This window comes from Hesperophylax consimilis, chromosome 19, assembly GCF_061612785.1.
Source record: "Hesperophylax consimilis isolate HC1 chromosome 19, BYU_Hcon_1.0, whole genome shotgun sequence".
Taxonomy (NCBI): Eukaryota; Metazoa; Arthropoda; class Insecta; order Trichoptera; family Limnephilidae; genus Hesperophylax; species Hesperophylax consimilis.
In genome coordinates this window covers 22,516,152-22,539,842 of record NC_142854.1, presented here as the reverse complement: position 1 = coordinate 22,539,842, position 23,691 = coordinate 22,516,152, and the positions used below count along the sequence as shown (strand labels likewise).

The 23,691-nt window shown below is 35.9% G+C and overlaps 2 protein-coding genes across 2 annotated transcripts in view; one reads left to right on the top strand and one right to left on the bottom strand.

Annotated features, from left to right (window-relative positions):
- Window positions 1-1,930: 1,930 nt before the first annotated feature.
- Window positions 1,931-20,092, bottom strand: LOC149415009 (uncharacterized). The gene is made up of 7 exons (XM_089643600.1): window positions 19,995-20,092; window positions 16,933-17,236; window positions 7,977-8,064; window positions 7,610-7,793; window positions 6,701-6,819; window positions 4,520-4,822; window positions 1,931-4,108 (listed from the first exon to the last, which is right to left on the bottom strand). Exons 2-7 carry the CDS (start codon window positions 17,196-17,198, stop codon window positions 4,022-4,024), a joined length of 1,047 nt encoding a protein of 348 aa, XP_089499726.1. The 5' UTR covers window positions 17,199-17,236; window positions 19,995-20,092; the 3' UTR covers window positions 1,931-4,021.
- A 1,165-nt stretch (window positions 20,093-21,257) lies between these two features.
- The window catches only part of LOC149415008 (uncharacterized), a 40,771-nt gene continuing 38,337 nt past the window's right edge, over window positions 21,258-23,691 (top strand). The window contains exons 1-2 of the mRNA XM_089643041.1: window positions 21,258-21,391; window positions 21,504-21,604. Of these exons, the coding sequence (XP_089499167.1) occupies window positions 21,573-21,604 (32 nt within the window). The 5' untranslated portion in view covers window positions 21,258-21,391; window positions 21,504-21,572. The remainder of the gene's footprint in view (window positions 21,392-21,503; window positions 21,605-23,691) is intronic.

Genomic DNA, 23,691 nt, shown 5'->3' with positions numbered 1-23,691 from the left:
CTTTGATAGGGCAATACGAAAACTGCTGATAAGACGAACGTGAAGGAATGCAGGGTGATGCAAAACATTCATACAATGAACCGAGTCAGCGATCCTACGGGTTCGATGTCCAGACGCTTTGCTCCAACCCATGGAAGACGAGAACAAAGGTATCATCACCTATATAAGCAGAGGAGGGCTTAAGTACTTGCATAATTCCATTCAACAAGTCTGACTCGGCATAACGTTAGTCTGCTCCTCGGCCCCGCGACATCATCGCCGGCCTGCATCTCCCGCTCATCTGCCGAATTTCAGAGAAATGAGTGTATGTCCATGTGTGTGGTATGTATGATTGCCACCAAAAGTTGATAGAATGCATTGTCATCGACAACGAGCCTATCTACCGAGTTACAGGTCGAACGGATGTGAAGTGTACTTCCAAGATTCACTCACAAAAACAAAAGCATAATTAAAATAGATGTATTTAAAAGAACTGTTATTACTATTATATATAAGTAAGTACCTGGCTTTTCAGATCTTATCTACATTAATACAGTGTCGTCTGCATAAAATATGATGTCTCCAACTATGGAGAAAGTGAACATATTTTATTTAGGTAGGTAGTAAAAAGGATTGGACCGATTACAGTCCCTTGTGGTATGCCAAGAAGATGTGGTTTTTGGTTCACTTAGGGTATTTTTTTTTTTTTTTTTTTCCTATTGAAATCTCTCTTTCAGATAACTTTGGAAGCATGATAGCGCTATTCCAATTTGCTTTAGTTTTGTTGGTAAGTTTGAAATGAGATATGCTATTGAAAGACTTGTGGAATATTATATTGAAGTACCACTTTAGAACGTACACTGTCTTATATGAATTAAATCATTCTACAATTTGGGCGGCGGGTATGGGTATAGCTGCCCTGGGAAACATTCATTGGATAACCAACGCCTCGTATAGGTCACACCCCAAGTCGCAAGCTTCCTCTGGTGACTCGAAGCAGGGGTTTATGGAGTGAGGTTTGTCCAGGTCTTGATGGCAGACGAGAGGCGGGCAGGATCGGTAGACTGGTTGAGAGAGACCCTTTTGACATCTCCAGCTACACTCTCTGTCCCAATGCCTTGCACCGCAGCGGGCAGGATTGATTCATCCCATCCCCACCCCAGCCTACTATTCTTTTCCCTCTCCTATCTACCCATACCTTTCTCCTTACTAAAACTTCCTTTACTTAAAAACATCTTCCACATAGCATCCCCTAAGATGACATTGACCTCGAGGGTAACTATTTTTCTCTGGGCCTCCTATGTGGAGTTAATGAATTTACATAATAAAACAAACAGTACATGATTTACAGAGATGAAACAATATACAGGAATAAGATACTTCGTGTTGGGTACCTATGATATGTTTCCTTGTAATGTCTACTAAGTGGTATGTTTATTCCTTAATTACCAGGTGACGTGTGTAGTATATAGGTGTGTGTGTAATGTATGTGTGAGTATTTGTGTGTTTCTGCATGTATGCGCATTGAACAGTTTAAATTATTGACATAATGCCATGTTTGAATTTGGGCAGTGAATCCGAAAAAATGTCAATATTAGAGAATGCGCTCATATCGAATTTCACAATAAGTTTAACAGTAATTGAGTTGTTTTAGATTTAAAATAAGTTAATCCTTTCTTCTCTCCAAAATAAGAATCCAATCGAGATTTAAATAGGTTTATATTAGTAGAATGGATGATACGTTGTCGAAGTTTGTTTTGATGCTTCCAATACTCTATTTGCAAGGAAGTGTTTCCTAGAATTAGATACAGAATACAGATAAAATAACAAACTACTTTTGTATTGGTAGTCAAGGATCTTATCCATGAAGGTCAACCACTAACGGCAGTCTAGTTTGCAGGAGAACAAAATAAGGACAGTAGGCATAGAAAGGAATAAATAAAGTCAAACATCTTAGAAATTCATTTATTAATACAAATGAAGTAATTAATACATCACATGAAAATAAAAAAAAATCCATAATTTACTAAAAAAACGATTGTTTTAAAATACACTTTAAAAATTACTTTTCTTTTGTGACATCATTTGGAGACTTCTAACTTCAGCGAAGACTCGATATTGTATGCGACAAATTACTTCTTATTTCTAGAAATCTCTTAAAATTGAATTAACCAAGAAATACATAAAGGGTTCCACATACAGCACACACAAATGGAGAAAAATCTTAACTTAATCCCATCTTATCATCAGCCAAGAGACAAACATGCATCTTATTGCACGGTTCTGATAACCATTTCACATAGTTTGCGATTGTAACCAACAGGTTTGTGTAAAATGTAGAATATTGCAATTTATCACTTTATTGCTAATATGATTTTAGACAAGTAATATAAGTTAATCATTGATTGAAATTAGGTTTAAACTTAAAATAAGTTAATCCTAACGTGTAAGCATATTCGACTAAACTTACAATAATGAAATAAAATGTTATCTCCCAACCGAAGATATATTGTTTATTATTTCACATTGTAAATAGAAATATTCGGTGCCCGTTGTGGGATTCAAATTCAAGTCGGGAGTTGTGTTGGAATTATCAAATATTTAATTAATAATTAATTAGCAGCTATTTGATAATTGAGCCTTTACGCGATATTGAATTAAGCTGTTTTCGTGCAAAATCCATTAAAACGATGATCCAAATATCAATCTATGTTCACACCAAAAACCGTTTTAATATCTCAATCACAGATGGCAGTGCAATGCCAAGTGTGACGGCCGGTAGTGCGAGCGCGCTAAGTCAATTTGAAACTGACAGTTTGTGCGCTTGGAATATTCGTCATTATTTGAACTTTTTTCGTAATGCCCGGTAGTACTGATTGGCTGAAGAATGTATTGCAGTTTTGTCCGATCAATATTGAAAATGATCCAACGTAAAACTAACACAAATTAAACTGAATCATGTTGTACTGAAAACTTTGAATAAATTGATTAAATTACTTTAAACGTGCCGTCTATTAATTGAAATATCTTATTACATACAAATTTATTAGATTTGCCAAAATCTCAGAACACGCTCTTTCACATAACGCTGTTTTTCCGCGTAACGGTTCAATCATTAAATACAAAAAGAAATTGTATGTGGAACGTGTAAAAATACAAAATTAATTGAAGAAATGCCCAATCTGAATTTTAAACACATTTTATATGAAATAAAAATAATACTTTTGTGAACATGGTTACCAATGAAGTAGCCGCTCAAATTTGAAGCAGAGAGAATTGATTGTTAAAATAAAAGTCAGTATGACGGCAATATTAAAATGCAATACGGATAATGTTTAATTGTTTTCCTTTTCAGTTACAAATTATCTTAGATTAATAAATTAACACAAGTCCAGCTATATTGTTATAAACAGTAGCGATATTTGACAGCCATTGCAAAAAATGATTGTAAAATGCCAACTCAACGATTTACCTTCGATAAATAATATTGTAAATCTCGTCAGATCTATTTTTCAACTATTGTTACTCAAATGTAAACCGTGCGAAAACAAAATAGCCATTATTTGAACCGTGGGGAAATAAATTGGAGGGATTGATTATATATTTTAGGAATGAATGACAATTTGTACTAGTTTGTTAAATACTTTAATTGAGAAACTTTCTTTCAAAACGACAACACCAAATCATAATCTACAACGGTGTATGCCATTTGTTGATTTAATTGATTTACATAAAACTTTGACTTTAAGTATAGTCTAGTCTAGTTGATGCTCTCGCTTGGGTTTGTAGTTGCGTAGGGGATAAACGTATTCAAAATTCTTATTACTTTATTCTACATCCAAAGATTTGGGACGTATATAATAAAAAAAGAGCACAATACAGAAACAATACACGAAAGTCCGCCTTAAACAGTAATAAATATGAATTTAAAAGTAGTTATTAGTTAAAACGCGAGGCCTTTGCGGCCGACGCAACACGGTATTGTTCTAGAGTAGTGTGGTGATGGTGGTTGTTGGGATAAGTAGCAGGACAGGCCTAGCACCTAGTATTGCCATATCCAGTCGTTCTGTTTCCTCCGCTTGAAGCCGCGCTGGGACTCGTTGTTGCTGGAGTAATTATTGCCGTTGCCCTGATAAAGGAAATGTTGAACATTAATTACAGATTTAATACACATAAGAAATTACATGTAATATTTGCAAAATTTACAATTAACATTTCTAGCAATGGTGAAGATTGTATAGAGGAGAAATTCTTTCAAGAAACTTGATGGACATGAATGGAACAAACGTTCAAGGTTGATGTTGACTTCATGAGAACAGGTCGGCTCTTCGACTCGCATGTGGAATGAGGCCTCTGCAAGATCCGCATTAATAAATTCCTTCCTACAGCCCCTACCTTAACCCACCTGACAACCCTACGAAACCAGGTGGTGACATAATTCCCTTGTCTTTACTCTGCACAGACAGGCGTGCTCTTGTGAGGTGATCACAAATCTAAATTTCATATAAAATCTGGGGCACCACGTATCTATTTGACTCACCCAGTTGTTGGTGCCGCCCCCGTAGTTATTCCTGCCGTAATCTCCATCCCACTGGTTGTTGTACTGGCCGCCCCAGTTAGGCTGGCTGCTGACCCAGTTGGCCCCACCCTGGCCTCCGCGGGGAGCCCCTCTGCCTCGCGGAGCGCCCACGCCGCGCGGGGCTCCCACGCCGTTTCCTCCACCGCGCTGGGCCGGAGCGCCCACCACGCGGGGCACTACGGCTGCCGCACCACCGCCGCGAGCTGCCGCCGCCGTGCGCGCCTTGGCCAGCTTGGCTTTGCGCAGCTTGTTCTTGGACTCGGTCTAGAAACACAATTAGATTATTGTCATAAGAGGAGAAATCTTTGGAGACGAGACTTGCTAATGTCTTTCTCGTTAATTATTAGGAGACCAAATTTGTTCCCAAACATCATATGAATTTGGTTTCCTAATATTTAAAGGGTTAAGGTTTGTAAAAATGTGTGTGGATCCTTCTAAATATTTTATATCTATGTTTTCGGTGTGTGGCACCTTCAGCATTTACGCATTGATTGGTCAGATTGCCAAACCCGAGTCCTGAAATCGGAACAACAAATCATTTCTTGTTCAACAGTCCCGAGGAGTGGGATGCCTTTGGTTGGGGACCGACGAATCCCCTCGATAATTTATTTGAATTCTGAAGCATTCATCACGGAGAATCGATATTGAACGGGAAGTTTCAGTTGCAGACTGGCAGTCAGCCGCGATGGCTACGTGGTCTGTTGAGCATCGTGTTTTCGCAGTGGAAGAGTTTATACGCAATAACGAGTCAATTGTTGCTGTGACGCGTGCCTTTCGCCGGCGTTTCAACATCTCACCTCGCGATAGTGTTCCTAAGCGAGATACGATATTGAGTTGGGTGCATAATTTCCGCACTACTGGTTCATGTGCTCCAAAATGGACGTCTACTTCTTCTTATGGGGCTATTTAAAAGCAAGGGTGTACATGAACAAACCCCGGACCATTCAGGAGTTGAAGGCAGCAATTCACAACGAAATCACATTAATTCCTGGTGATGTGCTTGAGCGGGCAGTGCCGAACGTTAAGGACCGACTCCAAGAATGCGTCGCTCGAGAAGGAGGGCATTTGATGGATGTAATTTTTAAAAACTAACTATACTAATTTTTTGTTAATAAACTTCCATTGTAACTACACGTTTTGCACTTTATTTCAATCCAATACCTTTAAAATTGACAGTTTGACAAGTATTTTAAAACCACCCGATCCATCTGCGCTACCCAGTATTTATTGATAGTAGAGAAAATTCGAACAACGTCAGCTAGTTGAAGTATAAAGCTGTACTGATTAAACATTTTAGCAGTGCATGAGGTCACTGCATAACAGGTTTTTGTTTATGTTTCTTAACTTTGTACTAATGTATATGTATTCTTTTGTCTTGTTTACATATATAATTTTTTCTTTCTTCTTTCTGTTGTACTAGGACTCTCAATAACTGCCAAGTATGTAACTAACTAAATAATTGCCCGTTTTTCCCTTTCTTTATATTTATTATTAGCCTATATTCATCTCTACTTTATTAAGATGTTTCTAATTATTCTCTTAATTGCTCAATATTTAGTATGTAACAGAATCCTATATATGTACACCTACAGATAAACATGATCTAGAAGTTTCAATTGTTCCTATTATATAACTTACCTATTGGATAATTGTAGTGTTTGGGGTTTGCGCTCGGGTAGCTTCGGGTTCTACCGAAGATAACCGAACGCTACTACAGGCCTTGTATGACATAGTCGGCTGGCGCGAAGTCATTCTCTCGCTAGACGGCCTTTAGGCTACTTGTTACTTGTATTGTCAGTATATTATATTACGATTAAAACAACCTCCGTATATCAGAATCTACGACTTTTAATAGAGATATTACCAGATCCCTATCCTCGATAGAATACTGGAGATTGAGGGCCCAGTATTCTATAACCTGTTAACATCAATACGTTACAATAATGATATTCTATTTTCCTTATAACTAGTGTAACTCGCTCACCAAGCACAAGAATCAGTTTCTTCTTTAGTGAGATTGCGATTGTAAATATATTTATTAAAAATAGTAATAAATTTTTTTTTTTTAAATAATGGTAATGGGACTTGTACCGTTAATTTAAAATAAATAATTGTTGGTATGGAATCAGAGTGTGTCCTTACCCTGGGTTTGCTCTCGGTGCCCTGCTTGTGGATGGTGACCTCCGTGTTGTTCATGGACAGGTGCCCGTTCAGGGTCAGCGCCTTCGTCAGACTCTCCTCTTCTTCAAACTCCACAAATGCTGCAAACAACCAAATCAAATTACATCAATACAAATATACTGGAAAACAACTGGTCTCGACCGTCCGAAGCCAGTGAGACTATATCATCCCCAATTGGGGTACGTTGTGAGGCTGAAGGTAGTGGGAAGGGTCAGATCTGGTCACCAAACACGGCCAAAGCCATTTCAGCAAACGTTTCAATTCAGAATGGTGGTCCTACACCAAGGCGATACTTGATCGGTGCTTGATCATTACTTCAGTGAGAGTTGCGTTAGGAAACGTGCATTTGAGCATTGTTGAGCCAAAATATCAGCTCAACAGTTGATCAGTGGAATTGGGAATAACGACCCGAAAGTCACTAGTTATTATTATAAATCAGCCAATAAATTATTATTAAGAAGGATCTAAGTCTGTTAATTTAATCTAGAAGCAAGAGAATGTGTATCATTGAAGAAGAGGATAATACTAATAAATCTAAATGATACAGAACAAGACACAGGAAAATAAAAAGAGTTAAACCTAGGAGAAAAATAAAAACGGTCACAACTAGAAATTGAGCCCAGGATCTCTTTTCTTACTGGGACAGGCGTCTTAAACCACTTGACCATTGGGACCTATTTATTAAGCGTCATTTGTCGATATCATATTTAAAACTCAGAAATAACAACGTCATCTTGCAACTATTTTTTTTTTCTCCATATTTTGGCATCTACCTTTTTAAATGGAAGCAAAGTTTCTAATGAAATTGGTTTGTAACCTAGATAGTGTCTCGGATAAATATATCCGATTTTTAGTAGAGTATGTATTTACCGGTAGGACGGGCAGGTATCTTGACAATTTTCTTGATTTCACCGCAAGGACTGAAGATCTGGCGCAAAGACTCCTCGCTGATGATGGCGGGGATGTTGTTCACCACGGCCGTGTGCTCGCCGGAGCGCAGCACCTGCAGCTCCAGCACGTTGCCGCCCATCTCCGTACCGTTGCCCTCCATGGCCTGCGGACACAAAACACAACATTAGTTCTAACGGGGATCTACCGAATATTCTCATTATATTACAGGCTTAAGTATTTTTAATGATAAAGTAATGTTTATAAGACAAGGTTTTTATGCATAGCGCAAAGGATTGAAAAATGATTGCTTATAATAATTATTTAGGCTACTTAGTGTCGTACAAACCTTATCCGACGAGTCAGGATCAGCAAAATTCATGAAAGCTGTCAAGGTTGGCTCGATGGTGCTGTGATCCACCGTTATTCCTCCAAGCCTAGAAACAATCAACATGTTTAGAATCAGACGATAATATCAGAGGCGTATATTCCGTATAACATAAAATTAAAATTTATAAAATTACTACAAGAAATCAATCTACACTTTCAACAATACGCGTAAAGTCTACGGATTGTAGCACCGCTCGCACTCCACCTAAGCAGTGTCAAAAGCAGGAACTAAGTATGCAAAATGGCCAATCTCATACTGAAATATGGATTGTATTCTAAACAAAAAATGTACATGTGTTTGGGCACTGCAGATTAATTCTTTCTTAAATATATACATATATTTCCCCCCCACTGCCCTCTCAGATCTTTTTGTCACCGGGAGAAGTTATATTGCCAGTCAGTAATCAATACAATTTCGATCATTCAACAAGTTACTAGTGACGAGTTCAACGCCGCATTACGTGCAAAAAAAATCAGGATTCACTGCGAACTTTAGAAACTAGAGGAAGACAGCAGAGAGGAATGGACGTGTTGAATATATAAATTTTTTAATTATGCTCAGACTATAAAAGTCAATCGCCGGTGAAATACGTTCTGGCAGATGCGAATAATACTTTGAAATACGAACACTTCATCACCTTGATTGGAAAAGGTTCTAACTGACATTTTTTTCAAAAATTACCTTTTAACCCGTCGTATCCCGGAACCGCATATGTGAATGCAGTACATTATCTACGAATTTAAAAAAAATAAAAAATAATGTGCGATTTTGACCCTTATGTATAAGGAATTTGTATGAAGAACAAGGTCACAATCGCTTGGGCTATTCTCGTTATTTACGCAGCAAATACCGGAATGACTTCTAGCTTTTCAGATTTATACAAAGAATTTTTCTGTGGAATGCCAACGAAATATTTGCCGCGTTTTTAGTGTCAAAGCGTCTTCTTTCATTATTTTTGATATAAATTGATTGTGGAAATAATAGATTTGAGGTATCATCAGAAAGATAGTTTTATCTACATTATTTTGATGTAATTTTTATAATATTTCACCCAAGAAAAGTGATGAAAATTAACTTCGTAAGAAATGTCAAAATTTTTACGTCAAAATGAATAATTATATTTTTAGCATTATTTATTTACAGGTTTCTTGTACAAAATAATATTATTAGTAACAACAGTTGTATAAACTACCGAAATCTGGAAGAATTGTTATCATATACTTATATAATGCGACACAAAAAAAATTTAAGTGGACACTTGACGTTTGATTTTGGAATTTGAGCTTTTGGAAATTGAGCTAGGAATTTCCTGGTACACCACAGGTTAATGCAAAACCATTTCTTTTGTTAATTTCTATAGCCAAAATAATTTTCAGAGCCATCTTGAGTTATATTTCCGTAGATTGTATGACGAAGTTTTAACATCAAGCATTTAAAGCTTACATTTATTTTACAGGGTTCTAACATCACTTTGAACCTTTGTTTGTATCTGACAGTTGATGGTTGTTACAAGGCACAGTGTAGTTGGTCATATAGGATAGGATAGGGTTCCGAGGTGTCAAAAGTTTGCAAAGACAAATTCTCATAATCTATTGAAAAATTTCTGATTTTCAGGTTTAATCTAGCGGAAAGTATTATTGTTTTAACATATTTTAAAGGAAAATATTTAACAATTATTTTATAAGCTATAATTATTAGCCTGAAACACTCATCCACATTGAAAAATCTCCTGATAGAAGATACATGACGCCAACGGGACTTGAACCCGTGTCCTTTCGATTTCCGGTCAACAGCTCTGACCACTGAGCTATGGCGGCTTATCTCTTAAATAATAATTCAATATATAATAGTGTTTCATTCAACAATTACTGCTTGTTAAATCATGTATCTTTTATCAGGAGATTTTTCAATGTGGATGAGTGTTTCAGGCTAATAATTATTGCTTATATATAATAATTGTTACCCTTTGTGCTATGCATAAAAAATCTTGTCTTAAAACATTAGTTTACCAAAAAAAAATAATAATGGAAAATATTTAAATAAGACGTGGTCCTACTATCTTGGAATGGCATTAAGGAAATAAGTTAGAACCTTATCAATGAATTATTATGTTCTAGCTGATTGTTTCAACGTTTTCATCTGCATGTTTAAGTATGGTCCAAAATGGCAAGTCTACGTCCTATTAAAAAAAAAAAAAAAATTCTTTATTTAGCGACTATTTAACCCTTACCACTCCTTTGTCGAGTGTGGCTCGACATTATATTTCTTACACCAACTCCTATGTCGAGTCATACTCGACATTATAGTAACGCAATTTCGAAAAATAATTTAAATTATCAAATGTATTTTTTTTCTTTTAAACACTTTATATCTCATTCTGAATATTCCGAATACGCAAAATACATATATCTCGTCAAGTTTCGCCTTTTAGATAATTTTTAAAATCATATTATTTTTAACCTTGTAAATGCACTGCGCAGTTATTTGGTTGCGACGCATGTAAGTAGGTAGGTACTTGCCTGTCTACCTGCGTAACAATAGGAAGCGCTGAGGGATTTCTCCCAACACATAACAGAGGATTATTATACCTATTCACTTGTTATCACATAATATTTTGTTCTGTTTGTGTATTTACATTTGTTTTTACTGTTTTTAGTAGCAAATATTTCGTGGCCGAGAAAGCACTGAAAAAGTTTAAGTGAATAAGGGCATATTAAGTTGTTAATTTTATATATTTCTATGTTTTTTGTACTCTATGTAAAGAAAGAGTAATAAAAATTACATATTTTAAAATTTTTTGTTTAACTTTTTATTGAGGCCACTTTTTATCCTTTTTTTGTAAATTAATTAAGGAGTTGGTAGTAGGTAATTAAAAAAAAAATTAGGAGTGCAAAAAGTTAAATTTCTATGAAATTTTTTTTTTTTGATTTAAATTTGATTCCTTTACATGTTTGATAGCCAGGAATTTCCCCACCCACCTTCCTCATCCCCATATTTATCAAGGTTATATATAATAAAAAGAGGAACATTGTACATAAAAAATATGATATTAAATATATGTATAGTAAATTGTATTTCTTAGTCCTCCTCACTAGGGTGACCTGTGCTGAAGCGGACTAAAGTTATTAATTTCTGTTTTATTAGTTTCCTATTAATCAAGTTTTTCATTAATCTCTTTCAGCCAGATTTTTATTCTTGATTTGTAATCATTCAAATTTTCTATTCGCTTCACATCAGGGGGATGAATGTCGTGGAGTTTCGTCGCAAAATAAATATAATTTCTTTGTCCGAATGTGGTTTTGTGACCTGGAATATTTTTTATGTCATTGTGATTTGACCTTGTTTGATGAATAATAGGTATTGTAGAGGATTCAGTATATGTCTAACTAAAATACTTTACACAATATTTAACCAATAAATCAGAGATTGGTAAATAAATACAAAGGAATCAAGTTTACAAACTTTGACACCTCATATCTCACAATGATGAAAGTGATGTTAGAACCCTGTCCAACGAAGGTGACGACTGAATGAATGGTTATCGCTGACGAATTGATTATTATATTTTGAACAACGTCAACTGTGTCCTAATATCCACTTGGCTAAATGTCCAGGACAGCATTTATTTTTGCTGATCTTGTCAAAGTTGATAGTTTATTGTTGTTAAATATATACAAAGAACCCAATATCAAAATCATCACTTGTCAAAAGAAAATGTTGCATATAAATTGTAATTTAATTATTGCATCATTTGCAAAATTGTTTTATATCTTGCAATATGGCAGTTCTGATATTATAAAAATCTATACATGTGCATGGTGGCAGGAAACCCATAATACAAGAGGGAAACTAGTGAATCGACATCACACAGCGAAACCAATTTATATTTCAATATATATATATATATTTTTTTTTTCTGCCGGGTCTTCACTTCAAAGCATTTTAAACGGCTGATATTAAAACCCTAGTGACCGATTTTTTTCAAATTTGACATAAAAATTTCAATTATGAGAGCTCAAAATAGAAAGTTATATGTACCACAAAATCACTCCAAATGTGATGTAGATTCATCAGCTTCTTGATTGTACTGCGACTTTCCGGACACTGTGTATATTTAATTTTTTATGTGAATGCTGCTAAAGAATCCCAACTGTCGAGACCATGACATCCCCAATGGGGGCATGTTATGAGACTAAAGGTAGAGGGGACGTGAAAGGAGATGGGGAGGAGAAGGTGGAGAAGTGTAATGCAATGATTAAAAATATAACTAACTAATCATAACACCGTTAAGTTAAGGGACGGACGGACAGACGGAGGACGGACCGCCAAAACATTGCCATAATCTCACTGGCTCCAGACGATGTGGAGGAGTTGGGACACTTCTGCAGTATTCACATAACTTTTTTTTTAAATATCTCACAAGTGTGTCAACTGTTTTAAACTATCCGAAGCCAGTGGGCACTACGGCATCCATAATTAATCAGATTTGGTTACTAAACACGGATAAAGCTATTTTAGGCAAAAATTAATCATCAAATACTTTTTTTTTTTTTTTTAAATAGTTTGTATGTTGTATTACTTTGTGTTTGTGATTACACTACGTTTTCTTCACTCAATTTTTTTTTTTTTTTGTATTAATATCAATAGCAAAATTTGTACATTATGTAGGTTTAAAGTATAATATAAGTATATTTTTTGTATTTTTTTCACAGTCCTCCTCACTAGGGTTTCCTGTTCTGAGGCGGCCTGTAGTTTTTCTTAAATTTTTGTATTTAGTTTTGAATTGTCTTTACATTGTCTTCATAATGTTTGTAAGTTGATTATTACTTTGATCTCTAAGCCATGTTTTGACTTTTGTTTTAAATATACTCATTTCGTTTATTTTTTTGGTTTCATTTGGTAGAGCATTGAACAATTTTATAGCATGGAATTTATTATTTCTCTGTCCAAAGGATGTGTTCAAACTGGGAGTAATCAGGATATTTTCGCTTTTTGCCCTGGTTGTGTATTTATTTAAATTGTTAACCTCGATACAGGCTTAGTCCTAATGAGGTTGATTTTTATGAGAAAAAACGTGATTTATGTATGGTGAGATGCAATAAATAAATACAGAGTCTTTACTAGTTAGGGGGTATTTCACTATGTCGGGCTAAATATCTGACTAGCTAACCGTTGGCTGGCTTTAAAGATCAGAATAACTTCGTTATTCAACGGCGACCGTTTCACCCATTGTTGCCAAGCTTCCGGATAGATAACACTCGAAATAGTCTGGCAACATCGCAAAATGTTTGCAGTTACTCCATCTACTGCCACGGCTGTCATGCGTCACAGTCCACACACCGCAAAGTGTGCATTTTTTTGGTTATGTTATGTTGATTATCAGGTCATTTTAGATAGATTCGTGTCGAATTAATACATTGTTTCTCATTTTGAACACAATCAAATAATTCAGGATGGATCATACAAGCATTCAAATTCATTCGAGCTCTTAAAACTCGCGGCCTTCGCATCGCCGCCCTTTCACCTGCTTCTGTAAATCAAAAACCTCGGTATCCATAATAATTCGCAACAAAATTCGACTCACTTCTCCGCTCTCAAACTCGGAATGTTTTGACGCCATCTTTGATTCGAGGAATAGCGCCTAACGTGAGGTTCAAGCACTGATTAGTCAAATCGAACTTTAACCTGAGCGTTAGCGTTATTCAGATATAGTGAAAACGAAAAAATGACTAATCCGCGGATTAGTGCTTAGTCAGAACATAATCAGAGATAGTGAAATACCCCCTTAATCTACTAACTGTAGTTGAGAGAGGCTGAACCACCTATGTTGCTACGTTATATACTGTCTTATCAGTGTTGCCAGAGTTACAATTATTATTATCCTACACCTTTTTACTATAATACATCGTTTTTATTAACAGATGACTGAGGATCAAACCTTCCTCCCCATGGACCAGCTATTAACTGCTTTTAAAACTAAAAAAAAAAAAATTTGGTCTGACTGAGGATCGAACTTTTATTCCCAGGGACAGGAGTCAACTGCGCAAAAAACTAAGCCAAATACCGAGTGGATGAGACTGACATTTATTTTGTATATTAGCTGCTGTATGACATCCGATTTCAGAGAAATGCGTATATGTCCGCATGTGTGAACGTGATTGTCACAAAAATTTGATAAAACGCATTGTCATCGACAACGAGCCTATCAGCTCGATCGGGTGTCGAGAAGTTTTGCATTCATTCATTCCGATGTATTTAAAAATGTTGTTGACAGTAATAATTTATAAACTAGATAAAAATAGTTTGTAAATACGATCTTTGAAATTTGATAAGTTCAGATTATTGTTAAATACACCCATATCGTTCAAATATTTGTTACTGACTGTAAACGTTGTATTGGGAAATGCAAACCACAATTGCAATAAGGTCAACTAACTAACTCGTCTCATACATACTCTTCTATTGTTCTGACTCTTGACATGGCCCGACTCAAGTATCTGATTCACTTGATCGTGCCATGTCTTCCTCGGGCGTCCCCGACTTCGGCTACCATTCACATTTGCATCGTATATTCTCCTTACACTCCTTTCTTCGCTCATTCGCTCTACATGCCCAAACCATCTAAGCGTCCCTTTCTTAATCTTACTCATTACGCTTACATCAGCCTTGCACTCTTTGCGGATATCCACATTCCTCACACGATCATACATGGTTTTACCACACACACGCCTCAGGGATCTCATTTCAACAGCATTCAATCTACTTTCATCCTTTCTTTGCCAGTTCCATGCCTCACTTCCATACATCAGGGTAGGTACCAGCACTCCATTGTGGACTGCTAACTTCGCTTCTTTGGACAATTTTTTGTTAGCGCCAACTGCGTTCAGTTCTCCATTAATGGAGTTACCTGCATTTACCCTTCTTTCAATATCTCTGTCAGCCTTCCCATCTCTCGTAAACATGCTCCCTAAATACACAAACTCGTCCACCTGCTCCAAGTATTCCTCATTCACAACTATATTACACACTGTTTTTGTACTCTCTCTTTCAAACACCATGACTTTAGACTCACTTACATTCATCATTAACTCATTCTTCATATATACTTTGTTCATCCTAGACACGAGAGACTGTAGATTATCCATACTATTAGCAATCAGCACCGCATCATCAGCATACAACAGGCAACATACTTTCAGATTACTCAAATTCGCGCCCAATCCCACCTCTTTCAATTCTTGCATACAATTATCCATGTATAGATTGAATAACCACGGTGACATTACGCAGCCTTGTTTAACACCTGTAATGATATCAAACCACCCCGTAAAACCACCGTTCACCCAAACACATGCAACGCTTCCCTCATATAGAGACGCAATTGCCTGAGTCAGATTTGCATTCACTCCATACTTGGACAACACCTTCCATAGCTTATTCCTGTCGACTCGGTCGTATGCTTTTTGTAGATCTACAAAGGCACAGAAAAGTTTCTGGTTTATTGCCAGAAACTTCTCGGTGAGCATACGCAATTTATTCACATTATCTATAAAACAGTTTTACACCAATCCATTATGGAGAAGATCACAAATTTGAGGTACATGTAAGTATAAAAGGTCGTGGATGCAGTTTTACTATTTCGTGACATATGTCTAAATATAGTTGCTGAACTGTCTGTAAGTGATGATGAAAATGTCGATGGCCAATGCAGAATCGTTAAGCAGTTCAGTCGCTCTGTTGATTGGCGCGTTCTGATAGACAGAAGTTCACTTTCCGAGTAAAAAAAAGTGCATAGGATCTCCCACGAGTATACTTGCTAGACACATATAAGTTAAGGCGATGCCATACGTAGTAATGCAAAATTATGTGGTTTTGATTTAAAAATTTGGTCACCTAAAAATGTTTCAGATGCTTTAATTAAATACTGCGAGTAGAATACATCTTGTCCTTTGAAATAATCGAGTATTTTTTAGATAAGTCTTTTTATAAGCCCAGAAAAAAATAATGTATAAGGTCTATGAAAACAGCTTTAAAGTTCAAAATCTCCTACCTACGAACCCATTTACGGTTATGATTTTATTGTATAATGTGGCAAATTAAGTTATTTATAAAATGATCAAAAAAAAATTAAATATTTATGCCTGAACATGCACAAAATAAAATAAAAGGCACTTTTTAGCCATGTTTTTTTCTTGCATAAATCAAAACAGGCGGATGGTGTTAAGCGGGAATTTAAACCTTATCGCCATCTACGTAAGGGTTGTTATTGATAGTGGCTCCATTTAAAATATTACACGACGTAGTGCATCACCTTAACCTCTTTTAATAGAAGTGGATTAAGTATAGTTCCAGATGTTAGTTAAAAAAATGTTAAACTAAATATATTTTTCTATAGACATCTGCACTGGACACTGTAATGTTATCCGAAACGTTGGCTAAAGGAGGTAGCGTAACAAGGCATAATACCCCAAAAATAAATCACTTTAAGTGTGTGCTTAAGTTTTAAATGTATGAACAGTAGAAAAATGTGACAAAAGAATCCAGAATCAAAATCAACTTGATCGAGACTTTCAAAATTTTATCTGGACATTACAGTTGCCCTAGCATCCAAGAAATCTTCACTACTAATAAAAATATAAATCCCCGTGGACACCTTTTGCATCTAATCCTAGAAAACACTTCCTTGCAAATAGAGTAGTGGATGCTTGGAACAAACTCCCACAACATGTCATCGATGCAACAAATATAAATCAATTCAAAGCTCTATTGGATTCACATTTGGAGAGAAGAAAGGACTTAGTTCAAACTTAAAACAACTCAATTACTGGCAAACTTGTTGTGAAATCAGATATGAGCGCACCAGCAGAATGCTGCCTGCTCTGCACATAATAATAATAAAATTAAAGGTACTTACTTAATATAACCGATGTTGCCGTATTTGGCAAACAGGGTCCGGAGTTCATCCTGATAGGTGAAGAGCATGCTGGGCGGGATGTTCCTGACGATGACGGTGCGGCCAGTGGGGTGCTTCTTGACCTCCTCCTTGGGGGCCTCGGGGGTGTCGGTGGCGCCCTCAGCGGGGGCGGCGGTCTCTTCTGCGGGGGCGGACTCGTCTTTTACGGGGGCGGTGCCATTCTCAGGGGCGGCCGTGTCGGGCGCGACGGCTTGCTCGGCGGACATGACGCTACTTCTGCTGCTTTAGGGTGCTGGTACAAACACTGCAAACAATAATTTTATTTATTAATTTTGTGCCTTTTTCTGGGTTAATCGCACGTAGCAATATAAAACACTTAGGGGGTATTTCACTATCTCTGATTATGTTCTGACCAAGCACTAATCCGTGGATTAGTCATTTTTTCGTTTTCACTATAATAATAATAATAATAACATGGAATTTATATAGCGCAGTTTAGTGTCATTTCACTTCAAGTGCGCTTAACTACTCGTATAACAAACTTTAAAAAAATGGTAATTCAGTGTTAATAGTTCTTAAAATTATTCCTACAGTGTGCCTTACCCAATACAGATCTAATATTATAACTATATTATATTATATAATATATAATATTATAACTATATCTGAATAACGCTAACGCTAGGGTTAAAGTTCGATTTGACTAATCAGTGCTCGAACCTCACGTTAGGCGCTATTTCTCGAATCAAAGATGGCGTCAAAACATTCCGAGTTTGACAGCGGAGAAGTGAGTCGAATTTTATAGAATGAATTTGAATGCTTGTATGATCCATCCTGAATTATTTGATTGTGTTCAAAATAAGAAACAATGTATTAATTCGACACGAATCTATCTAAAATGACCTGATAATCAACATAACATAACCAAAAAAAAATGCACACTTCGCGGTGTGCGGACTGTGACGCATGACAGCCGTGGCAGTAGATGGAGTAACTGCAAACATTTTGCGATGTTGCCAGACTATTTCGAGTGTTATCTATCCGGAAGCTCGAAACAATGGTGAAACGGTCGCCGTTGAATAACGAAGTTATTCTGATCTTTAAAGCCAGCCAACGGATAGCTAGTCAGATATTTAGCCCGACATAGTGAAATACCCCCTTATAATATCAAATCATATTGTTTTAATCGCTTCTGCATAATATCACTTTAATATCCTTTTTTGAGTTATACAAAATACTCTAGAGTATTAATAATACGTCCAACTCCAGTAAAATATTGGCAGTATTTACTTGTGTTGACGGCCGGCTGCTCTGGCTGCTAGAGGCGCTAGTGTAACATGGCATAAAATTCATTAAAATGTATGAAAGAAAACCAAGGCGTACAACTCACACCACTAGGAAGCGCTAGTGTGGCATGTTGCCATCAGAATGCATGGGAAATGTCAGAAGTTGGAGATATTATAACTATTCTGCAGTATGAACACCAGAAGTTGGAGATATTATAACTATTCTGCAGTATGAACACCAGAAGTTGAAGATATTATAACTATTCTGCAGTATGAACACCAGAAGTTGGAGATATTATAACTATTCTGCAGTATGAACACCAGAAGTTGGAGAAATTATAACTATTCTGCAGTATGAACACCTTTTAGCAGATCTTGATCCTTTGATGTTTTAAAACGGAAGAGAATGATTTTCTGAAATCAATTGTTGATTTAAAAGATTTAAATGCACCTGCTTCGCATTGTGTCAGTAATACAGTAATTTACTTAGCACCTAGAGAAGAAATCTGTATTTTGGTGAAACTATTGGTTTAAAACTTTGCTACTCATTGATTTTTAGCTAAGACTCTGTAACGACATTTACATAAATTTGAAGCAGTGTTTTTAAAATTAATATGTTTCTACCGGTGACAAAATAAGCCGATAGGACTGCTGTAACCTTTGCTTGCCATGTACTAAAGGTAGATACTCTCAGTATCGCCCTGGGTCTTTTACCAGGGTGATACTGAAAGTATCATCCACTCTGGAACGTACCATAAATACACTATACATTTTTTTTAAGTGAATTAATTTTGAAGCAACAGTAATTAAATTTACTTGTGCAAGTCGGGATTTGAACCCGGAACCTCCAGATTGCTAGTCGAAAGTCTTACTTTTAAACCGAGGAGGTCATATTAAAAAAAATTTAAATTGTGAAAATTTGATGAGAGGTCATTGACCCTATGTAAAAAAAAAATTACTTATGTAATAGGACCTTATTAAAATAAAAGTTAATTATTCTTGTTTGCTTGATTTATTGTAATAGTTAACATTGGAACATATTAATTCTTCCCCTATAGGACAATATTATATGGGATAATTTTTAAACATTATTATATGGATGTATGCATCATAAATGTATATTTATTAATATTATAAAACGGAAAATCGGGGTTTTGGCGAGTTCGTATTATATTTTGAAGGCATAAATTGATTTTTAAATTTGTAAACGGCGGTTTAATTAAAAGAAGTTACACATTTAACGTATTTCGGTTTACGCGGAACAAACTACGCATCCATGTAAATTCGATTAAGGTCAAAAAACTGACATGCAAAAAACAAGCGGGAAATTAAACAAACAACTCACTTTTAGTATTATAATGGAATTACGTGTATAATGCGATATAAATAACTGCAAAATGCTTAAAACATCGTGTAAAATGCGACGATTACACGAAAACGTGCATCATTAACTGGTACTAGAGGAGGCATTTTCATGCAATTTCAAGCGAAAGTATCGGCAATTCGTTTTGTTTAATGCGTGAATTATATCAATATAGTCATCAATAAGATAAATACACACAGGATTGGGCTTAAAACACAGGAAACATATAATTTGTATACAAACAACGCTTTGCCTCTAAATTTCACTGCAGTCAAATAAGATGGTTTTGACAACACAATAGACAGTTTTAATACATTCTCAAGCGTACATCACCTGAATAATCTACAAATACCCAGTTTGTAATAGATTTAACACATTTATCTACAATAATTATTGAAAAGAAATTGATTTACCGGAATCCGCCTCAGTCAGTTTTTCGTGGCTTCAGAGCGAGAGAGGTGAGGTTAGGTTTGGTCGCCAGAGATGATTTTGTTATTTCCTTTAAGAGTTACCATAGACAAGAACCAGGTACTTATTTAGGATTTTCACTATCGCCCTAGAAAAACCTTATAAAAATAGTAGTATTAATTTTGAAAAATAGTTTGCTCATTTACGAATGTTTATAATTTATTAGTGAAAATGGTGGGTATTTGTTATATTGTATGAGCCCAAAAAATTACAGAGAATTAACTTCAATTATTCTTATGAGAACACGAAATAGCACAAACAAAACACTGATATAAAGCAAGATACAAATAACTTGGCAAACTACCATATTATGGTACACAACATCAACTAATTGAAGTAATCAGTGGCTAAGTTGGCAAATTCGTCTGGTTCTCACCCAGGCGTTGTGAATTCAATTCCTCGGCTGGCGAAGTTAGAAGTTGATTTATGGGCAAAATCCTCCATCATTACAATCTCAATATTGCTCGTGTATAGTATATATCGTTCTTATAATAATGAGATGTTCAAATATTGCTAGGTTATTTGTAACAAGGGAATGTATTTTTTGCTTAATGTTATTAAAATGCTTATGTCCGTAAAAAAATATAGTTTTAACTTATACAGATTGATCCCCCTTTAAATGAAAGTCTGATACACAGTTTTAAGATACTACATAAAAAATTACGATAAATGAAAGCAAAAGAGTTTTTTTCTAAGGGTTTTATTTATAAAATATTGAATGATTTGTTTACCATTTTATTTTTATTTTAAAAACGAGTTAAAACGTGTGCCACAAAATAAGTTTTTTTACGCTATTTCATATCGCTATATCAACAGTTGTGTACTACCTGCAGTATCTGCGGGCCCTACACCCTACTTACTACTATCTAAACCCAGATTCTGTGAGGTTAACCTGACTATGGCATCGATGGAACCTCCGTGCATGAATTGAGGAAGTTATTTATTTAATTTAATTATAAATAGATTCACCAAACAAGGCAAATATCCGTATTATGATGGCAGCATATAATGCACAATAACTTCATCTATTTATAGTTTGTTTATCAAATTATCCTTTTAAAATTTTGACTACATTACCAGCACCGATACCATACCAATGTGTATTACAAAAAATTTCAATGAAACAATAAATTTTATTAAGAAATGTCAATCCATCAACTTTATGCATTGTGTTTTATTTTGGAATATTTTTCCAAGATGAATATTTAATTTGAAACTGGCAACACTGGATGGCTCCTGTCAGATTCTCAAATTCAATCAAATGGGAGTCTAGCAAAACGTGTAGGGATTTTTCGCGAGTGTGTTATTTGAAATATCACAATGATATAGTGCAATATAAAGCGTAGGTTAAAAGCTTACCATGTTTTCTCTCTCATAGTTGAAAAGATATTTCACAAGACCAGTTTCTTGGGAAATGCGATATTTTAACGTTCGGTCAATATTGTTATTTCCAGGAAATTGTGGGATAGACCAGGAGATTAGTATTATGATAAAGTAAAGGTGCAAGCAAAACTGCAAGCAACATGGTTCTCAATGCAGCTGCGCAGGCTTTAAGGTGAGTGCCACTTTCAAACAGAATATTTTGTCCAAGAAAAACTGAGATAAATGTATCCATTTCGATCACTAAAAAATGCAACATTTTTGAATTGAGAGTTGAAAAAACAACTACAACCCCTGATAGTTTTTCTGTTTGTTTAAACAGTAAACTTGTCGAATTCCGCTGCATGCAAAGGCTCTTTGAAAAAACAACATTTTAAATTAAATATCTAATAGCGATAACTATTTAAGTGGGGGGGTTTAAGTCGCACAAGCACAAAATAGGTTTTTAGGGTGTTAGTTTGTGTTATTTTAACAATTTATCCGTATTTCCTAACTTTTAAACTTAACATTGAGAAAAATTGAACTTTAATGCATCTAATATGATTTAAGATTTTCACGGCCAAAAGAATTTTTGTTATTTGTTTTTGGGGTGTTATGCCGTGTTGCGCTAACTCCTTCTTTAGCCAACGTTTCGTTTTCACATCTGCCCTGATGATGGACACTGTAACGTTGTCCGAAACGTTGGGTAAAGAAGGAGTTAGCGCAACACCGCATAACACCTGGTGAATGACCACCATTCTGAATTAAAAGATTACCGAAATGGCTTTAGCAGTGTTCGGTGACTAGATGCGATCATTTCACCGGGCAGGTACTTCCCAACCTTCCTTCAGCATTCTCTTCGGTCTCACAACATGCCCCGATAATTATTTTCCTAACTGCCGCACTTTTAGGCACAAATTATGGAAATTACACTTTTTTTCAATTAATTAACAATTACTACAAGAAATAACTATTCACATGCACAGGATTGGTTGTAAGATTCTTAGTTTAGGTTGATTAAGTAATTTATGCATATTTAGATTGAAATGAAAAATTGATCAGCGACAAAGGAATCGTTTTGATTGAATAAAAATGCAACTTCAATGCATCTTTTACCATATTTGTTTCTTGTAGTAATTAAGTTGAAACGAAGTGTAATTTCCATAATCTGTGCTTATTAAAAGTGCGACGGTAATTAAATATTTACCCTTACCCAAATTGGAGATGCTATAGTCCCACCGGCTCCGGGATAGTTGGGACTCTTGTGCAAAATTCACATAAAAAATATATTCATAATGTCCCAGCACAGTCTGGTACTCTCACGTCGTAAAAATGGCAACTAAATGTTTTATACAATCTGGATCTAGAATGTTCCATTTTTCACATTCAAAACGTGCCGGTAAAACCAATGACATTACAAAGTTTATAGACACGTTGTAGAGATCCCAAAGTGGTAAGCAAAAGATACGGTAATTGCTGTCCTTTCGATTTAGTACTAAACTGTAGCGAGTCGTGTGAGGTCTCGTGCTTTGACTCAACATCAACTTTTCTCTACTGTCTATAAATATAATATGCATGTATTATATATTTATTTATTATAAATTTTTCGGGAAATCGACAGTTTACATTTAGGGGGCATTTCACTATCTCTGATTATGTTCTGACTAAGCACTAATCCGCGGATTAGTCATTTTTTCGTTTTCACTATATCTGAATAACGCTAACGCTCGGGTTAAAGTTTGATTTGACTAATCAGTGCTCGAACCTCACGTTAGGCGCTATTCCTCGAATCAAAGATGACGTCAAAACATTGAGGAACTAGCGTCATTGATCCCTTCGGCACCGGTGCGTAGTCGGGATACACGCCAAACGCGCGCCCAACATTTGTACACAGTTGACACTTGTCACATGAGAACGGGTCGCTTCTACGATTCGTTCTTAAGTTCAACAGCTCGGCTGTGGAACGAACTGCCGGCCTCTGTGTTTCCTCCCTCCTACAACATGGGACTCTTCAAGACCCATGTTCACTCCTTCCTCTCCACAAAAAGACCCTCCACACAGCATCCCCAAAGATGACATAGGCCCTGAGGGAAATTATTTTCTTCAGGGCCTCCTGTGTGGAGTAAATATAAAAAAAAAAAAAAAAAAAAAAAAATTCCGAGTTTGACAGCGGAGAAGTGAGTCGAATTTTGTTGCGAATTATAATGGATACCGAGGTTTTTAATTTACAGAAGCAGGTGAAAGGGCGGCGATGCGAAGGCCGCGAGTTTTAAGAGCTCGAAT